The sequence below is a fragment of the Saccopteryx bilineata genome, chromosome 2, assembly GCF_036850765.1.
Source record: "Saccopteryx bilineata isolate mSacBil1 chromosome 2, mSacBil1_pri_phased_curated, whole genome shotgun sequence".
In the NCBI taxonomy this organism is placed as follows: domain Eukaryota; kingdom Metazoa; phylum Chordata; class Mammalia; order Chiroptera; family Emballonuridae; genus Saccopteryx; species Saccopteryx bilineata.
The window spans coordinates 279679333-279705111 of NC_089491.1; the positions used below are offsets into that span (position 1 = coordinate 279679333).

Below are 25779 nucleotides of genomic sequence, written 5' to 3' on the forward strand. Positions count from 1 at the left end.
TTTATCTAGCGGTGTTTTCCAACGCACCTCTCAGATATTATTTCATAAAACGCTTTGTAGAATGACCAAGTCCGCACTTTCCACAAACACCCAGAGCAGCCGTTTGTCGAGCTGTCAACAGTGGCAGCGAGGGTTACTTCCCCTTTCCTCCTCTTCCTTCCTTTCTCTTCCTCTCACCTCATGCCTTATGTTTAGTTCTCTCTTAAGCTGCCGTGAGGAAGATGTAAACCAAACCACACCCACAACCAACATCCTGAAAGGAAGGACGAGGGTGGTGGGGAGAGGTGGCAGACCCTGGTTCTCCCCGTGCTTGCTGACTTACGAGCATCTGTCATAGGCCAGCCACCTACCAGCTTGACCGCCTCAGCGCTTGGACTTCAACTTCCCACGGCTGGCACCATCTCTGACTTAGAGACAAGAAACCGAGGGTCTAAGTGGTGTATCCCCTGAGTAATCCCGGGAGACCTGCAGTGGGTCACATGATCTTTCCAAACCCAGAGTCCCACCTCTCCACTGGAACTTGCCACCTCTGGTGTGTCATGCTCAGAGAGCGGCCGGGAGGGCCAGGTGAATAATGCTTACAGAAGGGCCGTGACGTTGGCATGAATAGAGGTGTTTGAGGTTTTTTTGCTGTTGTTTTTTTGTTTTGTTTTGTTTACAGAGACAGAGAGTCAGAGAGAGGGATAGACAGGGACAGACAGACAGGAACGGAGAGAGATAAGAAGCATCAATCATTAGTTTTTCGTTTTGCGTTGTGACACCTTAGTTGTTCACTGATTGCCCTCTCACATGTGCCTTGATCGCGGGCCTTCAGCAGACCGAGTAACCCCTTGCTTGAGCCAGCGATCTTGGGTCCAAGCTGGTGAGCTTTGCTCAAACCAGATGAGCCTGCGCTCAAGCTGGTGACCTCAGGGTTTCGAACCTGGTTCCTCCACATCCCAGTCCGACACTCCATCCACTGCGCCACCGCCTGGTCAGGCACGGAGAGAGTATTATTCCTAGGCTTACCCTGGATCCTGGATGGTGTGTTTCAAAGAAGCAACCATTGCCTGCGCGTTATAATTTTTTGACAACTTTGTACAAAATCCTTCCGCACTCTGAGCCTTTGCCAGGTAGGGGTGGACAGCCGAAAGTGTGACTATACATATAAACTTTTTCAAAATTTCCAAAAACAAACAAATAGGTAATATGAATCAGAACAGAATTATTGTTTGATTTAAACCAGTCCGAGAAACCATTTCTGTAGAGGCGCTGAATGGGAACTGTCCTATTCAAGCCATTTGGATACAAAGTGTTCTCCCTTTATGCCTAGAATGGGAATGCCAGTGGATTGTGAAACTGAGTGCACTTATCAGCACGTGTAGACTTCGTTCCAAATTGTTCAGAAGAAAGTTGGGAAGACGAAACCATGGGGCAGGAGGTAAGAGGGAACCGCGATGTGGTGGTAGGCATCTTTTTGGAAACTTTCTATCGCTAAGGCAAGCACACCACTGCCCCTGGTGGCAGAATTCTGAATCACATGGGCCGTTTTCCAGGGCAACCCAAGTCCCTAAATTTAGTAAGTGTAACCTGCAACATTCGGATTATGAAACGTACTCTATTCATGCCATCTAATTAGCCCTCTTAGAAAAAAAAACATCTAGGGCTGGTGAGTAGCCACAAACCATCCAGACAGAAACTGGGATGAGACAGAGAACACTCAGAACTTTCTGGAATGACAGTGTCATGCACGACCTTTGTCTTAGCTCCACGCCAAGGCAGCCTCTGGAGAAGCAGAGTGAAGAACCAAGAACCACTAAGTATCCACGTGGCTGTTTCCAGTCCAGTCATCAGTCCCAACAGATGATTCCATGGACTTTATAGAAACAATACATAAGATACATAATTTCCAAGGTGAGCCCATTAACTTTTTCCAGCCATTCTTCCTATGAATGAAACAGTAACTGGTAATAAAGCAGAGTAAGTGTAGCAATAGACCCTGACACGGTCTCTTATACCTTACTGTGCCACATTCACCTCCTTCTGGTGATGTTCTGAGCTGACACGATGCTCAGGTGGCGAGATGAAAGCAGGTAGGTGAGTGACGTGGGCCTGGGGACAGCTGAGCTTGTGACAATGAGGAACAAGCACTTTCTGGCTTCCCCTGGGCCCATGGGAACTGCCGGCACCACGCCCCGGTGCTTGGAGGCCACTGAGAGTAAAGTCAGGGTCACGTGAGCAGGAGCCCTGTGATGCTGCCCCTTATAGTGCTCACAGCAGGCTGCTAAGTTACCAGGGCCGGAGAGTCTGGAGTGGACTAGGCCGCCGGAGGGAGGAGCCACGTCCCAGGGTGGGACCTAGCTGGACTCACGAGGTTTCACTCCGTGCTCAGCACCCGGCCAATTAACACGTGCCAGGTGTTTATTTCTGGGATTCTCCGTTTAATATTTCCAAACTGTGGTTGACCAGGGGCAACTGAAACTGTGGAAAGCAAAACCATCAATAAACCATGAAGAAAAGCAGGCAGGCGCTCTATAACACTTATTGAGCAGGTGCTCTATAACATTTCCTTGGTGAATAAAAAAAAAATCTAAGCACAAAAGGAGGTCATCGCTAACAGGTAAAAGGAAGGCGAACCCCACTTAGCAAAGTCCCCATTGGGACACGTTTTTTGAAGTGCTCTGTGAACCATGGTAATTACCAAGCACTGAGTACCCTCAGCAGGTAGGGAAGGCCATGCTTATTGTTTAGAAATAAGGCAGCAATCGGGTCTTTCTATCTAAGTCGTGGTAAGACTATTTCTTTCCATTGCTGACAACTGTTTGCATCTTCCCTCAGTGAGATTAACCCTATCACGTGCCTTGTCATTTTCTCCCTCTTCCAGAGGTAAAAGCTGTCTGTAAACCTAATCCCATGAGCTTCCCAAAGACAGCCTGATTGATGGCTTTGGCCGAGCCACATTTGTAGACTAACTCAAGGTAGTGCCGACACAGGAGTAGTTATGAGAAAACAGATTTCTCCAGCAGGTAGAAAAGGCTTCCCAGCCCGCTGGTGGCTGATGACAAAGGTAGAACTGAGATCTAGAGGTAACAACGGATCAGAGTGCATTAGCCCCTGGGCCTTTCCCAATAGAGAGCTAAAAATAAATCTGCGCTTAAACTCCCCGGATTGTAATTAATGTTGGAGAAATCTCAGTGGCCCCAAGTCTAGGTTTTCTGTCATTTTAAGAGAGGTAGCATCTCGAAGATGATCAGGAAATGCTATGGTACGTTTATAGCATCGAATGCTTTCAATCAGCGTACGATGCTGACCTTGGCCCTGCGGTGGTTCTGTTTTTATAATAATCACATAAAATGATTGCACATAATAGTGTCATAGACCTTATTTGGAGATTAAGTATGGTTTAAGGAGGTGTGTATCAACAGGTTTCAAGGGTCGCCTGACCTTTGACTCCAAGGGTGTCCCATCTGCCCCTTACCCCAGATTTCACTTCCTGTGATAATTCAGCTCTTCCCTGAAATTTCTTTTCTGGTGTGGTAGCCAGAGCCTGGCGCTTTATTGACCTTGACTTTTCTCAGTCCAACGTCATGGAGCTTAAGGATCTCTCCTCAGTTACTTATCTATTTTTTTTCAGATCTCCCTTTTTTTTTTCTTTTTTTGTATTTTTCTGAAGTTGGAAACGGGGAGGCAGTCAGACAGACTCCCGCATGCGCCCGACCAGGATCCACCTGGCACGCCCACCAGGGGGCGATGCTCTGCCCATCTGGGGCGTTGTTCCGCTGCAACCAGAGCCATTCTAGCGCCTGAGGCAGAAGCCACAGAGCCATCCTCAGCGCCCGGGCCAACCCTGCTCCAATGGAGCCCTGGCTGCGGGAGGGGAAGAGAGAGACAGAGAAGAAGGAGAGGGGGAGGGGTAGAGAAGCAGATGGGCGCTTCTCCTGTGTGCCCTGGCCGGGAATCGAACCCAGGACTCCTGCACTCCAGGCTGACGCTCTACCACTGAGCCAGCCGGCCAGGGCCCCCTTTTCTTTTTTACTGCTCCTTCCCCATCCTGGAAAAAAATAAAGTCAGAGGACTCTCCTGTATGGCTGGACCCTTGCTGTGTTGGACCCCAATTCCCCAGACACCTAAGGCTCCTCGAAGCTCAATCAAGTCTATAGCATTCATTTATGAGGTGTTCTAGGACAGAAAGACCCATCTGTAGTTACAGACACAGGAGTGATGGCCAAGGCCTCAGAGGATGGCGGGGTCAGGGGAAGGTTCATGGGAAGTGTTGATGGAAATATTTTAAGTCTTGATCCAAGTCGTGGATTGGTTTGGTGCATGTCCCAGAAATGGAAGCTTTTCCTCTTGTGTAGAAGGATACCTCTTCTTTTGGGGGCGATGGAGTTGAGTAGGTAACTACTTGTTGCTTTTTTGTGTTTTATTTTTTTAGAGAGAGAAACATTGATCTGTTGTTCCTCTTATTCATGTACTCATTGGTTGATTCCTGTATCGAACCTGCAACCTTGGCTTATGGGGACAATGCTCTAACAAACTGAGCTACCCGTTCAGGGCCATTAGGCAATTAATTTTAAGGACACGTTCACACATTTTTCATAACAGGAACATGTTGAAAAAGTGACAAAAATTCCAGAATAGAGATATAAAATAGTTAATAAAATAAAAACACCTACAAGTTGAATATGGCATTTCGTTGAGGTGGTTTGTAGGTAGGTATTTTTCCTGCTCACGGTGGCTCTGTGTCCCTCCTCTTGTCCCTTTCCACTCCTCCGCTGAATGTTCGCTGTGGAGGGCCCATGGTCCTCGGTTTGCTTATTTTTTCAAGGAAAGATAAAGTGGGGCTTACAGAGAAGTGAGGGGTGATGTCCCCAAGATCAAAAACCTGACCAATAACAGAACTGGGAGTGGACTCTTGATCTGTCTGATCTCAAAGCCTGGGCTCTTTGTAATGTAATATATATATTGATGGGGGCCCTGGCCGGTTAGCTCAGTCAGTTAAGATATATATATATATAGTAATTTTACAAATCTGATGCCTCTCATGGCTTAAGAATCCCACATGAATTTCCAAAATCCTCTCGGTATTTTCTTTTTTTGTTTTTCTTTCTGGTGATGCTTCATATAACACGTAGGGGAAAGGAATTCTTGCAGCGTTTGCTTCCTAGCTGATAACTGGAATCTTATCACAGTATCCATTTTGGGGGAGTGATTTGGGGACTGGGTGACCTTTTTCCCTAGGATCCCCGCCTTTGTTCAGAATCCTGGCCCTATTGGGAATGGCCAGCAGAGGGCGCCCTCGGCCCTCCATCACTCCGCAAGGCAGGTGGCTGCAAGTGAGGCCACCTTCCTTACAGTTTGGGAAGCGCCTTCCCCAAACACAGTATTTTAAGGAGACAGGGGAGAGAGGAGGAGGTGGAACGGATTGGTTGGATACTCCAGAGAGAAAAGCATCGTTCTCCTTTGGGCTCCGTGTGGGGAGCAGGGGCAGCAAGGGGGAAACAGCGTCTGCAAAGGGGGAGGGGACCGGGGGCCGGGGACAGGACGCCTCTTACCCCCGATGGCGCTCAATCTACCTGAACCTCAGTTTTCTCATTCGTAAAACAGCGATGATAGAAGATAATGAGAGAGATACAGCCTTGCCAATGTATTGCCAAAAAATAAAAAAATTAAAATTATATTAATAGGATAATGGCAAAACACAAATAAGATTAATGGGAGTGAACGTGGTCTTTGAAGGGTTAAACCCGTGCATCTGGGCCACTGACACCCCCCCACACACACACACACACAAGGAGGGAGGGCCACGCAGGGGGCAGTGATGGTAATTTCCAACGTTAGACCCCCACAGGGTGGTGTCTTTAGGTGCGTCTGAGGTGTTGACTCAGCGGCCAGAGAAGAACCACTTTTAATAAAAGATGAAAACAAGGGTCCCTGGGGATGAATGAAATCAGTCCTGCCTTCAGTGGCATTGGCTCTGTTACTCCATAGTCCTACGTCTCATTTTCTTCTCAGGACAGGCAGCGATGCACAGATGACAGGACCTCATCTGACCCGCGTCCTCATTTTTTCCACCTTCTGCTTGTTCCCACTCTCCTTTCTCAGGCAGCCTTATCCTCAGAAGACAGGAATGCCAGCCAGTGGGAGCTAAGGTGCCGCCCCTGCTCCAAAAATGCTAACTTGACACACGAAAAGAACTTGATGGGGGCCCTGGCCGGTTAGCTCAGTCAGTTAAGATCATTGTCCCCAAACGACAAGGTTGCGAGTTTGATCCCTAGTTGGGGCACACATGAGAAGCGGTCAAGGAATGCACGACTGAATGGAACAACAAATGTTTCCCTTTCCCCTCTCTTCTCTCTCCCTTCCTCTCTCTGTCACTCTGAAAATCAATAGAAGTTAAGCTCTGGCTGGATGGCTCTGGAGTGTCCTCCCAGAGTATGGAGGTTATGGTTCGATTCCCGGGTCGGGGAACATACAGGAGCACTCGATGCTCTGTCTCTCTCTCCCCCTGCTTCTCTCAAAGAAAAGACAAGAAAAGAAAAGAAAGAAAAGAACTTTATGGAAACAAAAACATTCTAACACCTTCTCCCTCCTGTATTTGAATAACGTTCTCCATCCATTGATTAGACCAGTGATTCTCAAACATTTTGAAGTGGGGGCGCATTTAAAATCCTACAAATAATTGTAGGCACACTATATACAAATTTCTGAGAAATATATTATAATAATTGAGTCAAATATTAAAGAAAAAATATAAAGTTCAAGCGTTCTTTTATGGTAATTAAATGAAGTAAATACGACAAAATTAAATTTATTCTGACATTAAAAAACATTTTTATGTTACATTTTTTGAGTTATGCTTTTTAGAATTCGTAAAAACGAGGGGTTAAAAAATTTAAAAAAACAACAAAAAAGTTATTTATATTTATACACACACACACACACACACACACACATTCTTAGTAAGATTTAGTAAATTTGGCAGGTCCCAGTGCAAATGTGTTAAGTTTTTTCATTCTTGTGTTTATGAGAAACATGAGCCTGATGTGTCCTAGCGATTTCTTCAATGTTTGGGCATATATTTGAAAGGCAAACTCTCATTTCCTTGTCAATACATTGAAGAATTCCTCTCTTTTTACTTTTAATTGTGTTGAGTGCAGAAAAACCCCCATACATATCATCTTAACTTGACACCAAACAAAGGATAGAAGAAACTTGCCTCCAGTCTTTCTGGGGAACACGGGGGGGGGGGGGGGGGGGGGGGGGGGTGTAGTGTAAACAATCCAGCACCACAGCTTAATAGCCTTTTGCAACCTATACAGGCAAGTGAGGTGGGGGGTTGGGCAGACTGTCAGCTTATAGCCAATTCCCTATAACTCTGTCCCCCTAAAATCTAAACTCCAAAAACCCTGTTGGTTTTTTGGTTCCCAACATGCACATATTTCTCTGGAATACCATAGGGTGCACTTGGAAATCTTCTAGGGTGTACCAGTGCACCCTGGTGCACACTTTGAAAACCACTGGATTAGACCTCCATAATTATGCAAAGATGTGTTTGTTACTCTATGTTGTGGACAGTCTGAAAAGCCGGACTAATCTCTCTCCTTGACCAAATTGTAGCCAGGCTCCTCCAGGACCCCTCCACCAGGCCTCTGTCTCAGATATATACCCCCCCCCACTTCCCCGTCCTTGACCTACCCAGCCTAGTAGCCTGGTTTTGGCAAGAATTCTCCTAAGTCATTGTATTTTTAATTATATTTTTATTGACTTTTAGAGGGGCAGAGAAACAGCCATTTGTTGTTCCACTTATTTTTGCATTCATTGGTTATTCTTGTACATGCCCTGACTGCTGCCACCTTGGCTGTATTGGCTGAGTTAGTCAGGGCTACTGCTACGTCATTCTAGGGACCCCCATCCTTGATATCTGTCTGATCAGTCTAGCCTGCCATCTGCGAGAATCCTGTTAAATCTGTTTAACAAGAATCCCCTCAACCCTAGTGTGTCCCCTTGGTAAATTCTCACCGGCTGACCCTGCACCTCACGCCCACGGCCTCTCTGTTCGCCTGTAATTCCATCAACTTGTCTTTGCTGTATTCTGGGTTGAGTGGATGTCTCTCCTTTCTCGGGACAGTTTTGACACCTATCTCAATACAGTAATCCGGAATAAAGTTTTCCTGTCAGTTTTAACAAGTGTCAGAATAATATATATATTTTAATTATATATATATTTTTTAATTGAACGCGTTCCCAATAAAAACTCAAACCCAGAACCTCGTCCTGGAAGAAGGGCTTCTGGCTTCTCCACAGAGCGAGCAGCAAGCAAACAGCTCCTTTGAACATTTCGGGGGAATATCCTTTCAGACACTTCGCCCACGAGATCCCACCACTGGCAATGACAACACAAACCAGGAAGTTCTTTCTCATGCACAAGACCAAGCTCCGCACACATGCCCGCGGGCACATAGCAGGGGTAGTCCCCAAAAATCAAGCCCACACGCCCCGCCGGCCGCAGCCCCTATATGGTCTGCTCGGCATCACGCATTCCTGGGGGCAGGAGTGGGCGCCCCGGGTGCAGAACGCTGGGGAGTGCCACGGAGCACAGGGGCGTGCGCCCCGGGTCACGCGTTAAAACGCAGAGCGGGCTGTTCCCGCCGCCTCCACCGGAGGTCGCGCTCGGCGCACAGGAGGCCGAGTGCACCGGAGCGCGCGGGGCGGGAGGGGCGCGCGCGGCGGCCGGAAGCCGCGGGTGGAGGTGGGCGCGTCCCCGGGCTCCCGGGCGGCTGACATCAGCGCGCTCCGCCCCTCGCCTCCCAACACCCTCAGCTCGCGGCCGGACCCTCCCTCTCCCACCACGTGTCCTCGCGCTCCCTCCCGAGGGGCCGCGCGCTCGGGCCGCCGGAGAGACGGCCAGGATGGCGCTGTGACAGCCGGCCTGGAGCTCTCGGCGTTCCCCGCGCCCCGGCCCGCGCCCCGGCGGTCGGCCCGGAGGTGAGTGCGCGCGGCGGCGGTGAGCGCGCGGGCGGGGACCGGGGCGGGGACGCTCCAGGGCCGGGGCAGGCAGGGCGGGCGCCGGGACTGCAGCTGCACTGCCGCCGCCGCCGCCTTTGTTGCGGGCCAGCGGGAGGCGGGCGGCGCTCGGCAGGTGCGCAGGGCCGGACCGGGCCGGCCGCGCGGGTACGCGGAGAAGAGAACTGGGACAAGATGGCTGGAAAGCCCAGAGCGGCCCCGGGCGGCGGCCAGGCCGCGGGCACCCCGCCTCCCACCCCCGACCCGCTGCCCGGGAGGCGGCGGGGAGGCCGCGGCCAAGTTGGGGCTCCTACTCCGAGATCTGAAGCTTGTTCCGCGAGCCCCAGACCCCTCCCTGCCACATTCGCCCGTCCTTTTCGGAAATATGGGAGAATCCGACTTTGAACTCAGGAGCGATGTTTTCTGCGGCCGCGCGCCCGCCCGGGACGATGCGGCCGCCGAGATGCACCCTAACTGCTCACCTAGGGACTGCCCGCCCCCAGAGGGCAGGAGTGAGGCCCTTTGTACCGGCCTCCCAGCTCCACTGAAGAGGGTATTTGTGCCCGGCCACAGCCAGGCAACTCCCGGGGGGCTGGGCCCAGGCCCCAGCAGATTTGGGCACCTTCTTGGGTATCCAGGCGTCACTATTAGTCACAGACTCCAGAATTACTATTTTCTGGGCTGGTTCATGGACAGAAAGAACCTTTGAATCTCGAAAATCCAGGTGATGGCGATTCTGAGCCAAACAACCTCCTGATGCTTAACTGGCTCTGGAAGAACGACCCAGTCGAGCAAGTGACCTGTGTGTGTTCAGGCACCTTCGCTGATAGGAAGCCAACACCCTGGCTGGGCTGAGTCCATGTTTGGGCGGTGCTGGCTGTGGGCGCTGGGCCTTTCGGTGCAGTTTTTCAGGCGGAATGTTTACCCACCAGCCAGTTCTGCCATTGGGTCCCTACAGAACCAGTCTGGTCTCTTCCACAGAGAGCTTTTTAAATATTGAAGGCAGCCACGTAGACTGTCTGCTTCAGCCCCCCTTTGTGTGCCCTTCCAGCTTCCTGGTGCCACCCGCCACCCCACCCCCCAGGCCTGACTGTTCCCTTCCTTCATCCCAGCCCAGCAGAGCTTGGGGCTTTAAGAGACAGTTTCACACTAGCCTGATTCTTTTCTGAACGCATCTTGCTTGCAGACATGGAGTCCACAGCCTTCCCTCTGAATCTGACCCTGAAAGTGGAGGAGAGTGAAGAAGAGATTCAGAGCCCGGAACTGGAGGGTGTTCCCACAGATATGCAGAAGGTCCGCATCTGCTCTGAGGGCGCATGGGTAAGTCCAGGTTGTGGGGGTGGGGACACACTGCTGGTGGAGCAGTAGGCCTGGGAGCCCTGGGGCTTGTGTGAAGCCTCCTCCTGGGGCAGACGGAGGAAGTAAAAATAGCCCAGCCCAGTTCGGGGGTGTTTGCATTCCTGAGAAAACAGGGCTGTGGCTTTAAGAAGTGCCCTGAAAACAGAGCTGGTTACCTGAGCAGGCCCTTCCGTTTCCGTCCCTCTGGGAGGCCAAGACCCAGTCTCTCCTGAACCCCTGGGTCTTCTGCAGCCCCTGCTCAGTGTCAGGCATGATGTTGACACCACTAAATGTGTGCTGACCGATGTTAAAGAAAAATATGTGCTCCATGTTTGCTGGATGGTAAGGAAGGGTCTATTCTGGACTACTGAAGATGGTGTCGGGATGTCACAGCAGAGGACCGATCTGGCTGCACACCGAATACAGTCAAGGCAAGAAGGGATTTAGAGCCCAGAGGCAGCATGTGGAGGGGTCAGTGGATGTAAATGCAATTAGGATGGGGGGATTCTTGCTAAACTGATCTCACAGGATTCTTGTCAAAGGCAGGGCAGCGTGGAGGGGGGGCTGGGGGCTTTCTAAAGTGACTTAGCAGCTTTCTTGCTAAAACTGAGCTGGGCAGGCAGAGGTCAGGAGGGGACCTCATGGAGAAGAGGGCTCTGAGGAGCCTGCTTCAAGTTTGGGCAAGAAGAGAGTCTGTCGCCTGCTGGTGGTGGAAGGGAACTTACTTTCAGTAAGACTTGGGTTCACTCTCAACAAGACGTGCATTACCTGCCAGACCTGGACAGTGGGGGGGGGGGGCTGGGGGGCGGTCGGCAGCTGGGAATATGGAGCAGCTCTAAGCAAAATAGTAGGGGAGACCTTGGATAGACTTGTGAAAATGCCCTTGCAACAGCTAGAGGTATAATTAGGTGTAATTATTCACAGCGCTTACGGGACTTCGTGATAGTTGGGTGTGGGGCAAACAAGTGTGTTAGGCTTGCCTGCTTGTCCTTTGCGTGATTGGTGCATGAGCACAGGGCAGCACCACGTGTGTATGGTCTGTGTAAGGCTGCAGGTACTTGCCCTTGGGGTGGCAGATTGTGGATTGCCTGCAGCCTTGGGGAGGAGCCATTTTTTTGCTGTTGTTTGCCAGAGAAGGGGTCCTCCCCCACCCTGTGCCTGTTTGCTCATCAGCCCAGAGAGAGAGAGAGAGAGAGAGAGAGAGAGAAGTAGTTTTCCCTGCCTGCTTGCTCATCTGCTGTTGTGAGACTTTAATAAATGGAATGACCCACCATTTTCCGGCTCTACAGTTCTTTTACCATGTGCCCGAATCCAGCATGAACCTGCCTGGCCACGGCTAACCAGCCGTACAGTTGGGTGTGACTGCCAAGCATTTTAAATAAGCAACACGTTGACATTCCTTTTCTCTGGTTAGTTTTCCATTGCTTGTGAACATTATCAATCTCCTCCTGTCCTTTGCTTCTGGTGAAACCTGTAGTTGGAGAATCCTGGTTCTGCCAGCCCCTCAGTCCCCCTCCCACCCAAGGGAACTGGGGTGCAGGAATCGGATCTCGTTTGCCCCAAGGATACCCGTGTACCCTGACTGTTCTTCAGGTGCCTCTTGAGCCGGACCCTTAAAAGTTAACGCATTTTGCGGTGTGCATGGTGTATCCCAATAGTACGGAATAGAAACACAGTGTTCCCAGCAGGCTCTGGTTTGCCCGTCTAGCTGTAGAGGCTGTGCTGTTCCTGTCTCTTCCGTGTTCTTTGCCCACCTGCTCCCCTCTGGTTCTGATTCCTGCAGCTGGGGACACCCAGGAGGGCATGCACTGGTTCCCACGTAGCTCAGAGTAAGACTCGAGGCCGCAGGAGCCATGGGATTTGAGGTTAAATTAGCCCACCCAGCACGTCTAGGTATAGAGTGGAGAACATTGCAGACAAGTGCAGTGACAGCGGGCATCAGTGTCGGACACGTAGAAATGCATAAGGTGAAGACCAGGCTCTCCTGGGAAAGGAGGAAGCAACTAGTGAATGCAGTACTGGGTGCTGTGGAGATGAGCCCCCCCTTTCCCCCCCAGTTACGGGAAGTCGCTGGTCTCGTGAGGGACACCTAAAACAATTGTACAGTATTCAGGGTGTAGCAGTGGAAGTCAGCTCCTGGGCCCGGGGGAGGGGGTCTCCCTCAGGCTGGACAACTCCAGAGGCTCCCTGGACCTGGTCTTGGTCAGTGGGCCATTTTGCCCCCCCCCAAAGGGACATGTGGCAAAATCTGGAGACTTCTTTGGTTGTCCTGACTCGAGGTGAGGTCGAGGAGTGGTAGATCCTATTGGTATCTCCTGGGTAGAGGCCCTGGGATGTCGCCGAACATCTTCAGAGCGCAGGACCGGGCCACAACAAGGAGTTACCTGGGCAAGGATGTCAGTTCTGCTGAAGGTGGGAAACCCTGCTCTGGGGCATTCAACTCGGGGAAGGGAAGACTCCGCTTCCTACGGTTGGTGTGTTCAGGTGATCAGTGAAAAGCTTTCAGACTTAAGCACCGTGCTGGTTGGGAGCAGGGTCCTCCTTCAGAGAGTCCAGGGTGGAAATGCAACTTCAGGGAGAGGGGCTCTCTCCTTGGTGGCTCTGGGGGACAAGGGCCACAGCATCTTTCCAAGGGAAGCCTGAGGCTCCCGACAGACACCACACCAAGGCCTGAGCAGCCTGAGGAGGATTTGGGGTCTGACCTGCTCACCCTGTGAGCCTGTTACTTAACAGTTTGCCCCCATGAAAGCAGAGTGGGCGATCCTCTTCTCTGGCTGTTATTTGAAGTATCCAATAAGATAATACATTTGAGCTTGTGGGAGTGAGTGCCTACACGGTGCTGGCAGGTAGCAGGTGCTCTCTCTGTGTGCGGGACAAGCCTTGTGACCCCCCCCCCCATGTGGCCAGGCAGTGTGTGCAGGTGTGGTTGGCCCTGACCCTGGAGGTAAGGTAAGTCCCAGGAAGCCAGCCTGGAGGAGGAGGACCTCTCTGGTGCAGTGAGGATGGTCTTGAGTGCTGGGGGGCAGGGCAGTGATGAGGGCCCCTCCCTGCGAGGACAGACCTTGGGATGGCTGACTCCCGCGTCTTGCCTGGGGCCAGCCCTGTGAGCTTCTGTTGTGCTCAGCCAGATAAAAGGCCTCTGTGGAGGGCTGACAGCACCGCAAGGCTGAAGCCCTGCCCAGTTGTCACAGAGGGTGGCTGTGAGGGGACTGTCGAGCTGGGCACTGTGTCCTTCTGCGGCATAATGCAGGCTTGTGTGAAGATCCTCTGTGGCTCGGTCCCCAGGACCAGGGGACAAGCCTGCACCAGCCTCCAGCCACCCCCTCGCCCCTGGATGTTGTTCCCCGGGCCTGGGGCATGCTGCCCTCTACGGATCGATTGCCCCTCCGACATGACGCAGCAGCCAGCCCTGCATCCCTTCTTATCAGCGAGGGGAAGGGACTATAAATAGGGATGGCCTAGATCTGGAATTTCCTCGGGAGAGAATAGGCCGAAAGGGAGCATTGTCGAAAAGCCTGGGAGGTGGGGAGGGAAGGGGCGGGCTGCCAGGACCAGATGGGTGCAGTTCTGAGGACAGCCTGGTGACCCAGCCATGTGGTCCTCCTGGCATTTCACACACGGGGGGGGGGTTCGTCCACCCTTACCCCAAAAGTCAAGGCTCGGTTTGGTGTCAGAGAAGATGTGATGATCATTGGAAACTATTCCACTGGGAGGGGGAGCAGGGAAATTCAGAGGGTGTCTGCCGAAATCTTTTATTCAGAAATACGTTTTTTTAAGTGATTAGAGAGACAGAAGTTAAAGCTCCACGCCCCTCCCCCCCACCCCCCGTGGGCTTGTGTTGCTAGTGGAAGCAGGTGCGTGAACCGGGAACACCCAGTGTGACAAGTGCCCACTGCGAGACGGAGACGTGGATGTGTGGGCACCCAGCTCAGGACGTCTGGGCTGAGTCCTGGATGCTGTGTGGGTGTCGACCAGGCCAGGAGTGGGGGGACCTCGGAGACAGTGGGGGTGCAGTGGGGAGGAAAGCAGGTTTCTGGGGGTGCAGCTGAGCATGGGGGTGGGGCAGAGTGGGGGGCAGTCATGGAGCAGGCCACCCGGCTCTGTTAAGGGCTCCGGGTTGGAAGTCAGACAGTGCTCGGTCCCGTTTATTGGCTGTGTGACTTTGGACAGACACGAGCCTTCTCTGATCTCGTTTCCTCCGTGATGAGTTGCAGTGCTTGGGGGAACAGTGAGTTGGTTCCAGAGTGTTCTGGGGGGGTGGGTGAGAGAGAGCTCCCTGCTTGTCGGGTGCTGTGAGGGTGTGGAGGAAATACGTGAGCTTGGGGAGTGAGGTAGAAAAGCCCCGGGCTACTGGCCGCCCAAGGAAGCTGGGCTGTGCAGACAGTTCATTCTCTAAGACAAATGGTTCTCCAAGTGTGCGCCAGGGTGCAGCCCTGGAAGATTTCCAGGTGCGCCCAATGGTATTCCAGAGAAATATCTGCCTGTTGAGGACCAAAAACCAACAGAGTTTTTGGAGTTTCGATTTTGGGGGGACAAAGGTATGGGGGAATTGGCTGGCTGTAAGCTGACAGTCTGCCCAACCCCCCCACCTCACTTGTCTGTATAGGTTGCAAAAGGCTATTAAGCTGTGGTGCTGGATTGTTTACACTACCCCCATGTTCCCCGGAAAGACTGGAGGCAAGTTTCTTCTATCCTTTGTTTGGTGTCAAGTTAAGATGATATGTATGTTGGAGGTTTTCTGAATTCAACACAATTAAGAGTAAAAAGAGAGGAATTCTTCAATGTATTGATGAGGAAATGAGAGTTTGCCTTTCAAGAATATGCCTAAACATTGAAGAAATCACTAGGACACATCAGGCTCATGTTTCTCATAAACACAAGAATGAAAAAACTTAATACATTTATGCCTGGTACCTGCCTAATTCACTAAATCTTACTAAGAATGTATCTATATATATAAAAAGATAACTTTTTTGTTGTTTTCTTATTTTTTAACCCCTCTTTTATATAAATTCTAAAAAGCATAACTCAAAAAATATAACAAAAATGTTTTTTAACATCAGAATAAATTTAATTTTGATGTATTTATTTCGTTTAATTACCACAAAAGCACGCTTGGACTTTATATTTTTTCCTTTAATATTTGACTTAATTGTAACATATTTCTCAGAAATTTGTATATAGTGCACCTACAATTTGTAGGATTTTAAATGCGTCTTGACTTCAAAAAGTTTGAGAACCACTGCTCTAAGCTGATGAAGAAAGCCATCATCGTCACCCAGGCCCTAGGTCTAGCTTTGGGAATAGCCCTGAAGGCCGTAATCACAGTAGCCGGCCTGGAGCCCGCAGCCCAGTGATTCCTCAGCACTGAATCCGGTGACCTCTGCAGCAGGGGTTCTAGTGACCGCGAATGAGAAATGTAGCAGGAAAGGAAAGCAAATAGTTAAATGGACAAGAGGAGGTGGTTGGGGTGACTTGGCCGCCTGTAGCTGCCGGCCGTCCCCTCCCTCTGGGGGATGTGAGTGGGGCAGATCTCTGTCCTTGAGGCCAGGTGCAGGTCCAGGCAGATGGGCCACGCTCTGAGCTCTCATTCGCCCTCTCTGCTCCTGCGTGTGGGAATGGCCCGGTGGCCCCTCCATCCCTCCTGTTGCTCTAGGTTCAGAGTCTAACATGGAGGCCGGCGAAGGGTGGAGACTAGCGTCTGGGAACCTCGGAGGTCCAGGTGGAGCCGTGATACGCTGAACAACAGCCAAACCCGGCCCCGGTGGGGGACCTGTGCCGAGGGAGAGAGCGGGGCAGGGGTGTGGGGTGTGGGGACCCGCCCCACGGGTGTCGGTGTCTGGCTCTGGAGTTAGGGATGGTCCCCGGTGTGCAGGAGGGTAGCCGACCTGGAGATGGGTGAGTGGGGGTGTCTTCTCGGGGTGCTGCTTTCCTCGTCCGGGCGCTGAAGGGGGTGGCCAGCACTCGGGGCATGGGGACCTGTGCATCCTTTCCCTTATCTTGCATCCATTTCTGTGGCCTTGTGTGTGGGGGTGGACAGATGGTGTGTGTGTGTGACTCCTTCCCACCCCCTGGCTGCCCAGGTCAAGGTCCCTCCCAGCGAGATGAAGGTGTGAGTCACCTGCACGTGCCTACCAGTAGCTGAGAAAGGCCTGTTCTGTTCCAGGTGCCAGCCCTGTTTGACGAGGTGGCCATCTATTTTTCCGACGAGGAGTGGGAAGTTTTGACTGAGTCCCAGAAGGCCCTCTACCGGGAGGTCATGAGGATGAACTATGAAACCGTGCTGTCCCTGGGTATTGCTTTGTGTTCCTTGTCTGCTGGACGCTCTGAGCTCAGAGTGCTATTTCCACGTCTCCTCCGTGGAGGGGCCAGCGTCCCTCCCTCCTGAGCTTGGCCTCTGGCCGCTCAGCGCCCCATGCCCGTTCAGTTTCCTGTGCTCGCTTCAGTCAGGGATACAAATTGTCACGCTGCTCAGTAACTTGGGCTGGCTTTCAGGACGGTCCTCATTCAACCTGGGCATCCGCATCAAAACAACAACAACAACAAAGACATCGCCTAAGAAATGTCAGCACGAGTCCGGGCCTCTGCTTCACAGTCCCTGGGCCTTGTTGTCACTCTTCTCAGCCTCAGAAGAGTGAGGGGTGACTAAGAGTGAGACCCCCCCCCACCTCCCGAGAATCCTTGCTCCCCTCCCAGCATAGATAGCCAGGTTATCAGAATGTAACCAGGTTGGCCCATTTGCATGGGACGGGTACCAGAGTTTTCATTCATGGTTTGGCTGTATCGACCCACTTTTCTGCTAAAGGCTGTTCTTTTCTGTCATCGTGCGGACCAGCCCTCATTTGCAGATATCCGTGAATTCCCTCGGATGGGCCCTATTTCCCGTCCTGTTTTTTTCTTTAAGCGACCCAAGCTCTTTCCCTTATCTTGCATCCATCCTCCAGGTTGAGAGGGCGGGGCTGGGGGCAGGTATGGTAGAGGACTGATTTTGGCTGTGTTATTGCTTCCTCCGGACAGAATTCCCGTTCCCGAAGCCGGACATGATTTCGAGGCTGGATGCGGAGGAGGAGTCTCAGAATGCGGATGGACGGCAGCCCCCAGGAGGAACCCTTGCAGGTACCTCTGTGAAACTGGCTTTATGACACGGGGGTTTTAAGCTTCCGTGTGTGTTCCGGGGGCCGTGTGAAAGTTGAGGCAGAAAGGTTTTGGGCTTTGGTGTTTAAAGATCTTTCCAGTGCTGTGTGGCCTTAGGCGGCATCTTTGACTTCTCTGAGCCTCTTCGTCTCCCTCGCTCTGCTGTGGGTGAGAAGCTTCTTGTTGAAGACTATGAAGCATGCCGAGGCCTGTGTGGCATTGGGCCCAGCGTGCGTCCTGGGTGAATGGAGCCACCTCAGTGGCACCCTGTGCACCTCGGATGGACTAGGGAATAGCACGTGACAGAGCATACGTCCCGAGTTCCTCACTGTAGTGCACATTTGAGGACAGGGGCCTTCATCAAGAAACATGGTAGGGAAAACCTGACCAGATAGTGGCACAGTGGATAGAGCGTCAGCTTGGGACATGGACGACCCAGGTTCGAAACCCTGAGGTCACCGGCTTGAGTGTGGGCTCATCCAGCTTGAGCATCGGGTCACTGGCCTGAGCGTGGGATCATAGATGTGACCCCATGGTCACTGGCTTGAAGCCCAAGGTTGCTGGCTTGAGCAAGGGGTCACTCGCTCTGCTGAGCCCCCTGGTCAAGGCACATATGAATTTTTTTTATTTATTTTTTTTAAATTCATTTTAGAGAGGAGAGGGATAGAGACAGAGAGAGAGAGGAGAGAGAGAGAGAGAGAGAGAGAAGGGAGGGAGGAGCTGGAAGCATCAACTCCCATATGTGCCTTGACCATGCAAGCCCAGGGTTTCGAACCGGCAACCTCAGCATTTCCAGGTCGATGCTTTATCCACTGCACCACCACAGGTCAGGCAGGGCACATATGAGAACGCAATCTCTGAACAACTAAGGAGCCGCAATGAAGAATTGATGCTTCTTATCTCTCTCCCTACCTGTTTGTCCCTATCTGTCCCTCTCTCTGTCTCTCTGTCACAAAAAAAAAAAAAAAAAAAGAAAGAAAGAAAGGTAAGAAAAGAAAAGAAAGAAAACATGGTAGGAGATTAGCTGTTGGTGGACTATAGCTTCCAACAGCCAGGATGGTTTTATTTGCCCTCTCTTTGGGTTTAAGAGTCTAAAACGCTACAGTCCATGATGCTAGGACATGTCCACCCCACCACGTTAGCGTCTCTGAAAATTAGGGTGCATCTTGCCACGGATGACATCCTTGTTTAGGTCAGACAGGATAATCTCCCCAGATTGCATTCAATTTCTGTGACCCCCCCCCCCCCTTCTACGGATAAACACACTGAGACCCAGTTCTAACATTGGGGGTGTGAGAACCACTTTTCCTGCCTTTAGAAGTTTGACTTGGCCAAGTGTGGTGCATGCTCTAATTAACTTGTTTCGGGGGGTGTGGTTCAGGCCATGACGTGGCCACACTCATTAGTGTTACGTTAGTGTGGACTGCATTTGGCTTCTCAAAAGCTATGAGAGTTGTTTTGACCCAAACGTGGCTGCCATGTGGTGACATGACCCAAGCTCCGTCCCTGTGCCCGGTTCTCAGCTCTGCCCCGTCTGGCTCAGCCGCCTTGATACACTTTGACTTCTGCAGCCTCCTCTGCAAAGAAGGAAGGGTGGCCCAGAGTGGCCATGAGATCAGAAGTGGTAATCCGCAGGAGGCAGTAGGTGGGTAAGGACGTAGGACATGGTCGTTGTTCAAAGTGACCCCTTCTGGGGAACCTCAGGTTCAAGGATTCTTGGTGTTTCTACCGACAAAGTCGGGGAACAAGCTGGACATCTCTTTACTGACTGGTGTTATCTTACCCCCTTTCTTTGTGTCTCCCAGAAAAGGAAGAAGCCGATGTCAAGCCCCCCCCCAGACTGGGCCAGCCCAGTGCCCACAGCATCCCCCTGCCCCCTGCCACAGCCCCTGGACAGCTTCGGGCTCCGCCTGCCTCGGGACATCACCGAGCTGCCCGACTGGAGCGAGGGGTACCCCTTCTACATGGCCGTGGGCTTCCCGGGGTACGACCTCTCGGCCTATGACCTGGCCGCCAAGTTCCAGTTCAGCCGGGGCGTGCGCCGCAGCTATGACGCAGGCTTCAAGCTGATGGTGGTTGAGTTCGCCGAGAGCACCAACAACTGCCAGGCGGCCAAGCAGTTTGGTGTGCTGGAGAAGAACGTGCGGGACTGGCGCAAGGTCAAGCCACAGCTGCAGAACGCCCACGCCATGCGGCGGGCCTTCCGCGGTCCCAAGAACGGGCGCTTCGCCCTGGTGGACCAGCGCGTGGCCGAGTACGTCCGGTACATGCAGGCCAAAGGGGACCCGATCACCAGGGAGGCCATGCAGCTGAAAGCGCTGGAGATCGCCCAGGAAATGAACATTCCAGAGAAGGGGTTCAAGGCCAGCCTGGGCTGGTGCCGGAGGATGATGCGAAGGTATGACCTGTCCTTGAGGCATAAGGTGCCCGTCCCCCAGCAGCTGCCCGAAGACCTGACCGAGAAGCTCATCACCTACCAGCGCAGTGTGCTGGCCCTGCGCCGGGCGCATGACTACCAAGTGGCTCAGATGGGGAACGCGGATGAGACGCCCATCTGTTTGGAGGTGCCGTCGAGGGTGACCGTGGACAACCAGGGGGAGAAGCCTGTTTTGGTCAAGACGCCGGGCAGGGAGAAACTCAAGATCACGGCGATGCTCGGTATCCTGGCCGACGGGAGGAAGCTGCCCCCCTACATCATTTTGCGGGGCACGTACATCCCCCCCGGGAAGTTCCCCAGCGGCATGGAGATCCGGTGCCACCGTTACGGCTGGATGACGGAAGACCTGATGCAGGACTGGCTGGAGGTGGTGTGGAGGCGGCGGACGGGCGCCGTGCCCAAGCAGCGCGGAATGCTCATCCTCAACGGCTTCCGGGGCCATGCCACCGACTCTGTGAAGAGCTCCATGGAGAGCCTGAACACCGACATGGTCATCATCCCGGGGGGCCTGACCTCGCAGCTGCAGGTGCTGGATGTGGTGGTCTACAAGCCCCTGAACGACAGTGTGCGGTCCCAGTACTCCGACTGGCTGCTGGCAGGCAATCTGGCACTGAGCCCCACGGGGAATGCCAAGAAGCCACCGCTCGGCCTCTTTCTGGAGTGGGTCATGGTGGCATGGAACAGCATCTCAAGCGAGTCCATTGTCCAGGGGTTCAAGAAGTGCCACATCTCCAGCAACCTGGAGGACGAGGACGACGTCCTCTGGGAAGTCGAGGGCGAGTTGCCAGGAGGCGGGGAGCCACCCGTGGAGAGCAGAACGGAGAGCAACTGAAGGCCGGCCAAGGTAACCGTGGGGTGTGGGGGAGAGGACCCGGTGCCTCCCCACTGGGCGTGTGTGCGTTCCACGGTACCTTTTGTCTTGCCGTTACCTTCCTCTCTTCTCAAGACCCCTCAGACCCACGTGCAGTGCTGTGGGTCACGGGCCACTGGCGTTTCCTTGTCTGTGTGGAGCTCCTGTAGCTGGGCTGCCTCTGTGAGCACTTGTTTCAGGGGCCCGGACCCCAGAGCCTGTGCCTGTGATGACAAATGCTAATGGGGAGTCCGCTGCTGCTGGGACCGTTCATCTCAGCGCTGTGTGGCTGACCTGACTTGGGCCTGAAGGGGAGTTGGTCTGACTGCTGGGGCGGATAGGGTTCTGTCTGAGAAGCCCACTTTTTGTTTCTGTGATAAATCGGGATGACCCTTTTGGAGGATCAGGACGTGGGGACTGCACCCAGTGGCGCTTCAGGACCCTGTCCTCGGGGCTTCGAATCTCAGTCCTGTAGCGGGATGGCCTGGGGGAGCCCACTAGGAAAGGAGCATAGCCACTTACACTGGCTTTCCCAAGTGTTTTAAAACTCCCGTCTGATTCTTCTTAATAATGACCTTCCTGTGGCCTGACCAGGTGGTGGCGCAGTGGATAGAGCATCAGACTGGGATGCAGAAGACCCAGGTTCGAGACCCCGAGGTCGCCAGTTTGACCGCGGGCTCATCTGGTTTGAGCAAAGCTCACCAGCTTGGACCCAAGGTCTCTGGCTTGAGCGAGGGGTTACTCGGTCTGCTAAAGGCCCACGGTCAAGGCACATATGAGAAAGCAATCAATGAACAACTAAGGTGTCGCAAGAAAAAACTGATTGATTGATGCTTCTCATCTCTCTCCGTTCCTGCCTGTCTGTTCCTATCTGTTCTACTCTCTGACTCTCTGTCTCTGTAAAAAAAAAACCAACCCAAAAAACCAAAAATAATGACCTTTCCGTGGAGTGAGCAAGTGGTTAGAATAATTTCTTGTAGGCCTCAGTTGTCTGAGCGAAGGTATTTTTAAATTGAGTCCTTGCACAGATAATTAATAATAATAATAACAACAATATGGTGCCTGGCTAGGACTGGTGATTATGTTTGAGGGTCAGGTTGACAGGCCTATAGTGCTCGGAGCTGAGTCTGGAAGAGAAATGGGGGATGAGAAGGGGGGTCTGCCAGAGAGAGAGTACCAGGTGTCCCCCCCCCCGCCTCGAGGGAATGGCCAGGCGCAGGAGGGGTCCCAGGCAGAAAGAACAAAAGATTCAAATGACCTCATTTCTCTTAAATTGCCCTTTGATTTGTTCCTCCAAAGGCGCAGTGTTTTACCGTTCCTTCTTTGACGGGGGACCTAAAACTGTCTGGACTGAGCCGCCTCTTGAAAGCGTAATTAGGCATATCCGTCCTGTTTGCTGCTTTTCTCTAAATGAGACACTAATGAAAGTCTCTTGTCGCCCCACTGCGTGCTGTCAGGAGTAACCTGTGCCTCTCTCCCTGCCCCTGACCGAGTCCAGTTGTGCTCATGTTGCTGAACCCTACTGCCGTTGGGGTGGGGGTCCCTGCAATTACAGGGGAGCCAAGCAGTTGATACTGTGAACTTGAAATCACCAAAGTTGCTTTTTGTTTTCATCACGTCCCCTATTCTTTCATTCCCAGCAGTCAGCCGCCTTGTCCTCTAAACCAGTGGTCCCCAACCTTTTTTGGGCCACGGACCGGTTTAATGTCAGAAAATATTTTCACGGACCGGCCTTTAAGGTGGGACGGGTAAATGCACAAAATAAAATTATGCGACCGGAGTAAAAACTGTGGTATTTTTAAATATAATTGTCGAACTTACGAGACAAGCGTCAAGAGTGAGTCTTAGACGGATGTAACAGAGGGAATCTGGTCATTTTTTAAAAATAAAACATCGTTCAGACTTAAATATAAATAAAACGGAAATAATGTAAGTTATTTATTCTTTCTCTGCGGACTGGTACCAAATGGCCCGCGGCCCGGGGGTTGGGGACCACTGCTCTAAACGTTTATTGCCACTGTTGGATGTCAAAGCGGGACTTTACAGTGAGCTCTGCTTCCTTTCTCATTTTTGCCTTTTGTTTCTTCTTGTTAGACAGCAGCTTTGTCCCTGTTTTTAGTTTTCTAAGGTCACTGTCTCCCGGGGCTGGGTCAGAACACCCGGGTGGCATTTGGGCATGAAACTGCCCCTTCTCGTCTCTTTGGAGAGCGGGCTAGTAGGATCGTTGTGCCTGTGAACGCTGACACGCTGTCTGAAATCCGGGGGCTCATTCACACCGAGGTTCTCTCTGTTTTCCAGCCAATGGGGAACTTGGGGAGGAGAACCGACGCGGAGGTGGCTGGAAGTGTGGATGCGCAGGGAGCAACAGGAATGGCCGCGGGGCTGGGGGCAGCCCGGTCCGGACAGCGCCTGGGCGTCCCTCCCCGAGACACAGCCCCAAGCCCACGGGGGAGTCACAGAAGTCTAGGACCCTTCAGTTCATCAGAGAGACGATGAGGAAAGAAACTGCGCCGTGCTTCATTTCTTGTAGAGAAGACCTGCATCCGCCCAGAAGAAACCTGTAAATACAATGAACAGTTTATTTGTGGGACAGGAAGACCATTGGTCCGCGGGCGTCCTTTCCGGGGAAGAAAACCTCTTAAGTCGTCGTTTTTCTTCTGCCTTTAAAAAAAATGCTCCAGGGAGTCCAGCCTCTTCTCCCAGCAGGTCAAGACTGCAGAGCAAGCGATGTTACACACCTGTCATTTATGTACTTAATTAACACATGTCCTTTTTTTAGAAAACAAAGAGATAGATACTAATGGTAACAAAATTCAGATCTTCTGGCCTGGTGCCAGCCGATCAATGGCTTTTCTGTAGATGAACCGGGTTAGTGGGGAAAGAGACAGGTTAAAATAAACTAGGCTGTTTTGTTCCTCTTCCCCACTACGTTGGCAGCTAGACATTTTTTTTTTCTCGGGTCCCACTTAGTGGCCCCGTTTTCTCACGATGATTATATTTAATGATAGGGCAGGCTCTGGCAGCTCTCAGGCTGCTGCGTGCAGGAGTCGGGGTGAGTTACCTGCTGTCCACGTGGGACAAGGCTCATTCACGTCTGTTTCATTCACTTCTTTGATATTTTTATCATGAGGGCGGTGAGAGGGTTTGGGCCCTTGGCCACTGCTGTTCGAAAATGCTACTAAAAATCTTCTACCCCATAGGACAGGCGAGAGGCCTTTGAGTTTGGACACTAGAGTGATTTGCATTCCCACCTAAGTCGAGTGTTAGGAGAACATTCCTCCTTCGAAGCTATCTGCACTACAGATAATGCTCCAGGACCTCGCAGACAAGAGCCATTGGCTAGACAGACACGTCATTCCGATGTCGAATCTGGTCACAGGCCTCCGCCTCTCCCTTCCCTTACACCCTACTCGTTCGTGTAGGATGCTGTGCGTGACATCTTGAAACACCTATTTCTACTCAGGTACTCCTTTTCCTAGGGGTGAAACACCTTTCTCCTTTTTTTTTTTTTTTTAAACCCCAGTTTTCCTCCAAGAAGGGGGGAAAATGTCACTTAGTTTCTGCTATTGGAATAACTTTGTTTCTCCCGTTGGCCAACTGAACCGTAGCCTTTGCCTCTTCAGATGGCATCTAAACCCAGCTTCTCTGCATTCCAGAAGTTTCCATTCCCTTCAATTCCCCTTCAGTGTCTCCTCCATGTTCCCTGCGCCTCCCCTCTCGCTGCCTGGTGGGCTTGCTCTGGGAGCGGAAAGGACTTGCTGAGACCTGACCGTGGGGCCCCACCCACAATCTGGAGCCTCTGTTATCTGGCAGTGACGGGTAGAAAATGGATTCAACAGCCCTTGCTTCCTTCCGCCAACACCTCACGTCTGGCCGTGGGCCGATAGGTGGGGCCCTGCGGGGCTGCGCAGCACCGGGATGTCCCTTGGGGTGTGGGTTCTGCCATCGGGGTTTCTCTGGGCTCGTGCTTCCACAGATGAATTGCGACCTGGGCCTGACAAGATCCCTGGGCATAGCTGTTCTGCGGGGCGGCTTTGACCCCGGGGTGATTGACGCCGGCACAGGTGGAGAGACATAGTTGTACCCCCCTGGTAGGTAGGAACTTGACCTCAACAATAAACTTTGATAATCAAGACCATAGGCTGTGGTGGTTTTATTCATTACTGACCAGCCAGTGTGGTGAAGAGTCATGTTTCAAACTAGCATTTACTCTGGACGGTCCACAGTACCCGGGATAGTACGCCCTTGAGTCCCAAAGTGTCTGTTTGCCAGAAGGGGCAGTACCTTGAAGACAAAGGAAAGTGATGCATGTGGTGTTCAATGGGCCAGGAAGGCCTGGCACTGCACGGGGAGGGGAGCTGATCCCCCTCGATCTGTCTCTGTCCTGGCTCAGATGCCACCGTGTTAGAACTCTGCTTGGCGAGCACGGCAGGGGGTGGAGGGGACTGTGCCAGGCCGGCACGCGGCAGGGGGCGGCTGGGATAAAACAAGGGGGCCTGAGGGAACCTGCAGCTAAAGGACCACTATGGAGATTCCTGCAGGGAAATACCAGCTTTGTTCTAAGTCTGAAATAAATCACCAGGTTTCTCACACCGTTCTCCCTCCCTGAAACATTTTCCCAGAGGATGGTTGGTCAGAAGTGCTCAGGGTCCCAGCAGCCTCTGGGGGAGCAGACGTGCTCTGGCCTCTTTCAAGGGCTCTTGAAAACCATCCTCAGCATCATTAATTCTTCCTACCTTTGTACCCTGCGAGTGCAGGCCCAAAATAGGAGGCCAGGGGAGTCCTCTGAGGTCCTGTGGTCCCACCAGAACAGGTGACTGCAGGGACTTAGGCTGGGTCCTAGAGAACAGGGAAGAAACTTTCTGTTTGGATTTGGAACCTGCCCTTACAGTGGGCCCGCCTCTGTGTCCGCAGAACGCACAGACCTCATTCGATGCTGAGGCCCCGGTGCGCGTACAAAACAACCACTACGTCTGGTCTGTACTGGTTCAAGTGCTTCCAAACCCTACACACTCGAGTGTCAGCTCATTTGAAA

At 52.3% G+C, this 25779-nt stretch overlaps 1 protein-coding gene across 1 annotated transcript; it reads left to right on the forward strand.

The window, feature by feature from the left end:
• The first annotated feature begins 9046 nt into the window (after positions 1 to 9046).
• On the forward strand, positions 9047 to 24879 carry POGK (pogo transposable element derived with KRAB domain). Its single transcript, XM_066261039.1, is given in 7 exon segments — positions 9047 to 9153; positions 10172 to 10305; positions 16490 to 16616; positions 17341 to 17439; positions 19263 to 19285; positions 19287 to 20738; positions 23043 to 24879. Coding segments are annotated over 5 exon segments (1821 nt in total). The 5' UTR covers positions 9047 to 9153; positions 10172 to 10173; the 3' UTR covers positions 20727 to 20738; positions 23043 to 24879.
• The last annotated feature ends 900 nt before the right edge of the window (positions 24880 to 25779 follow it).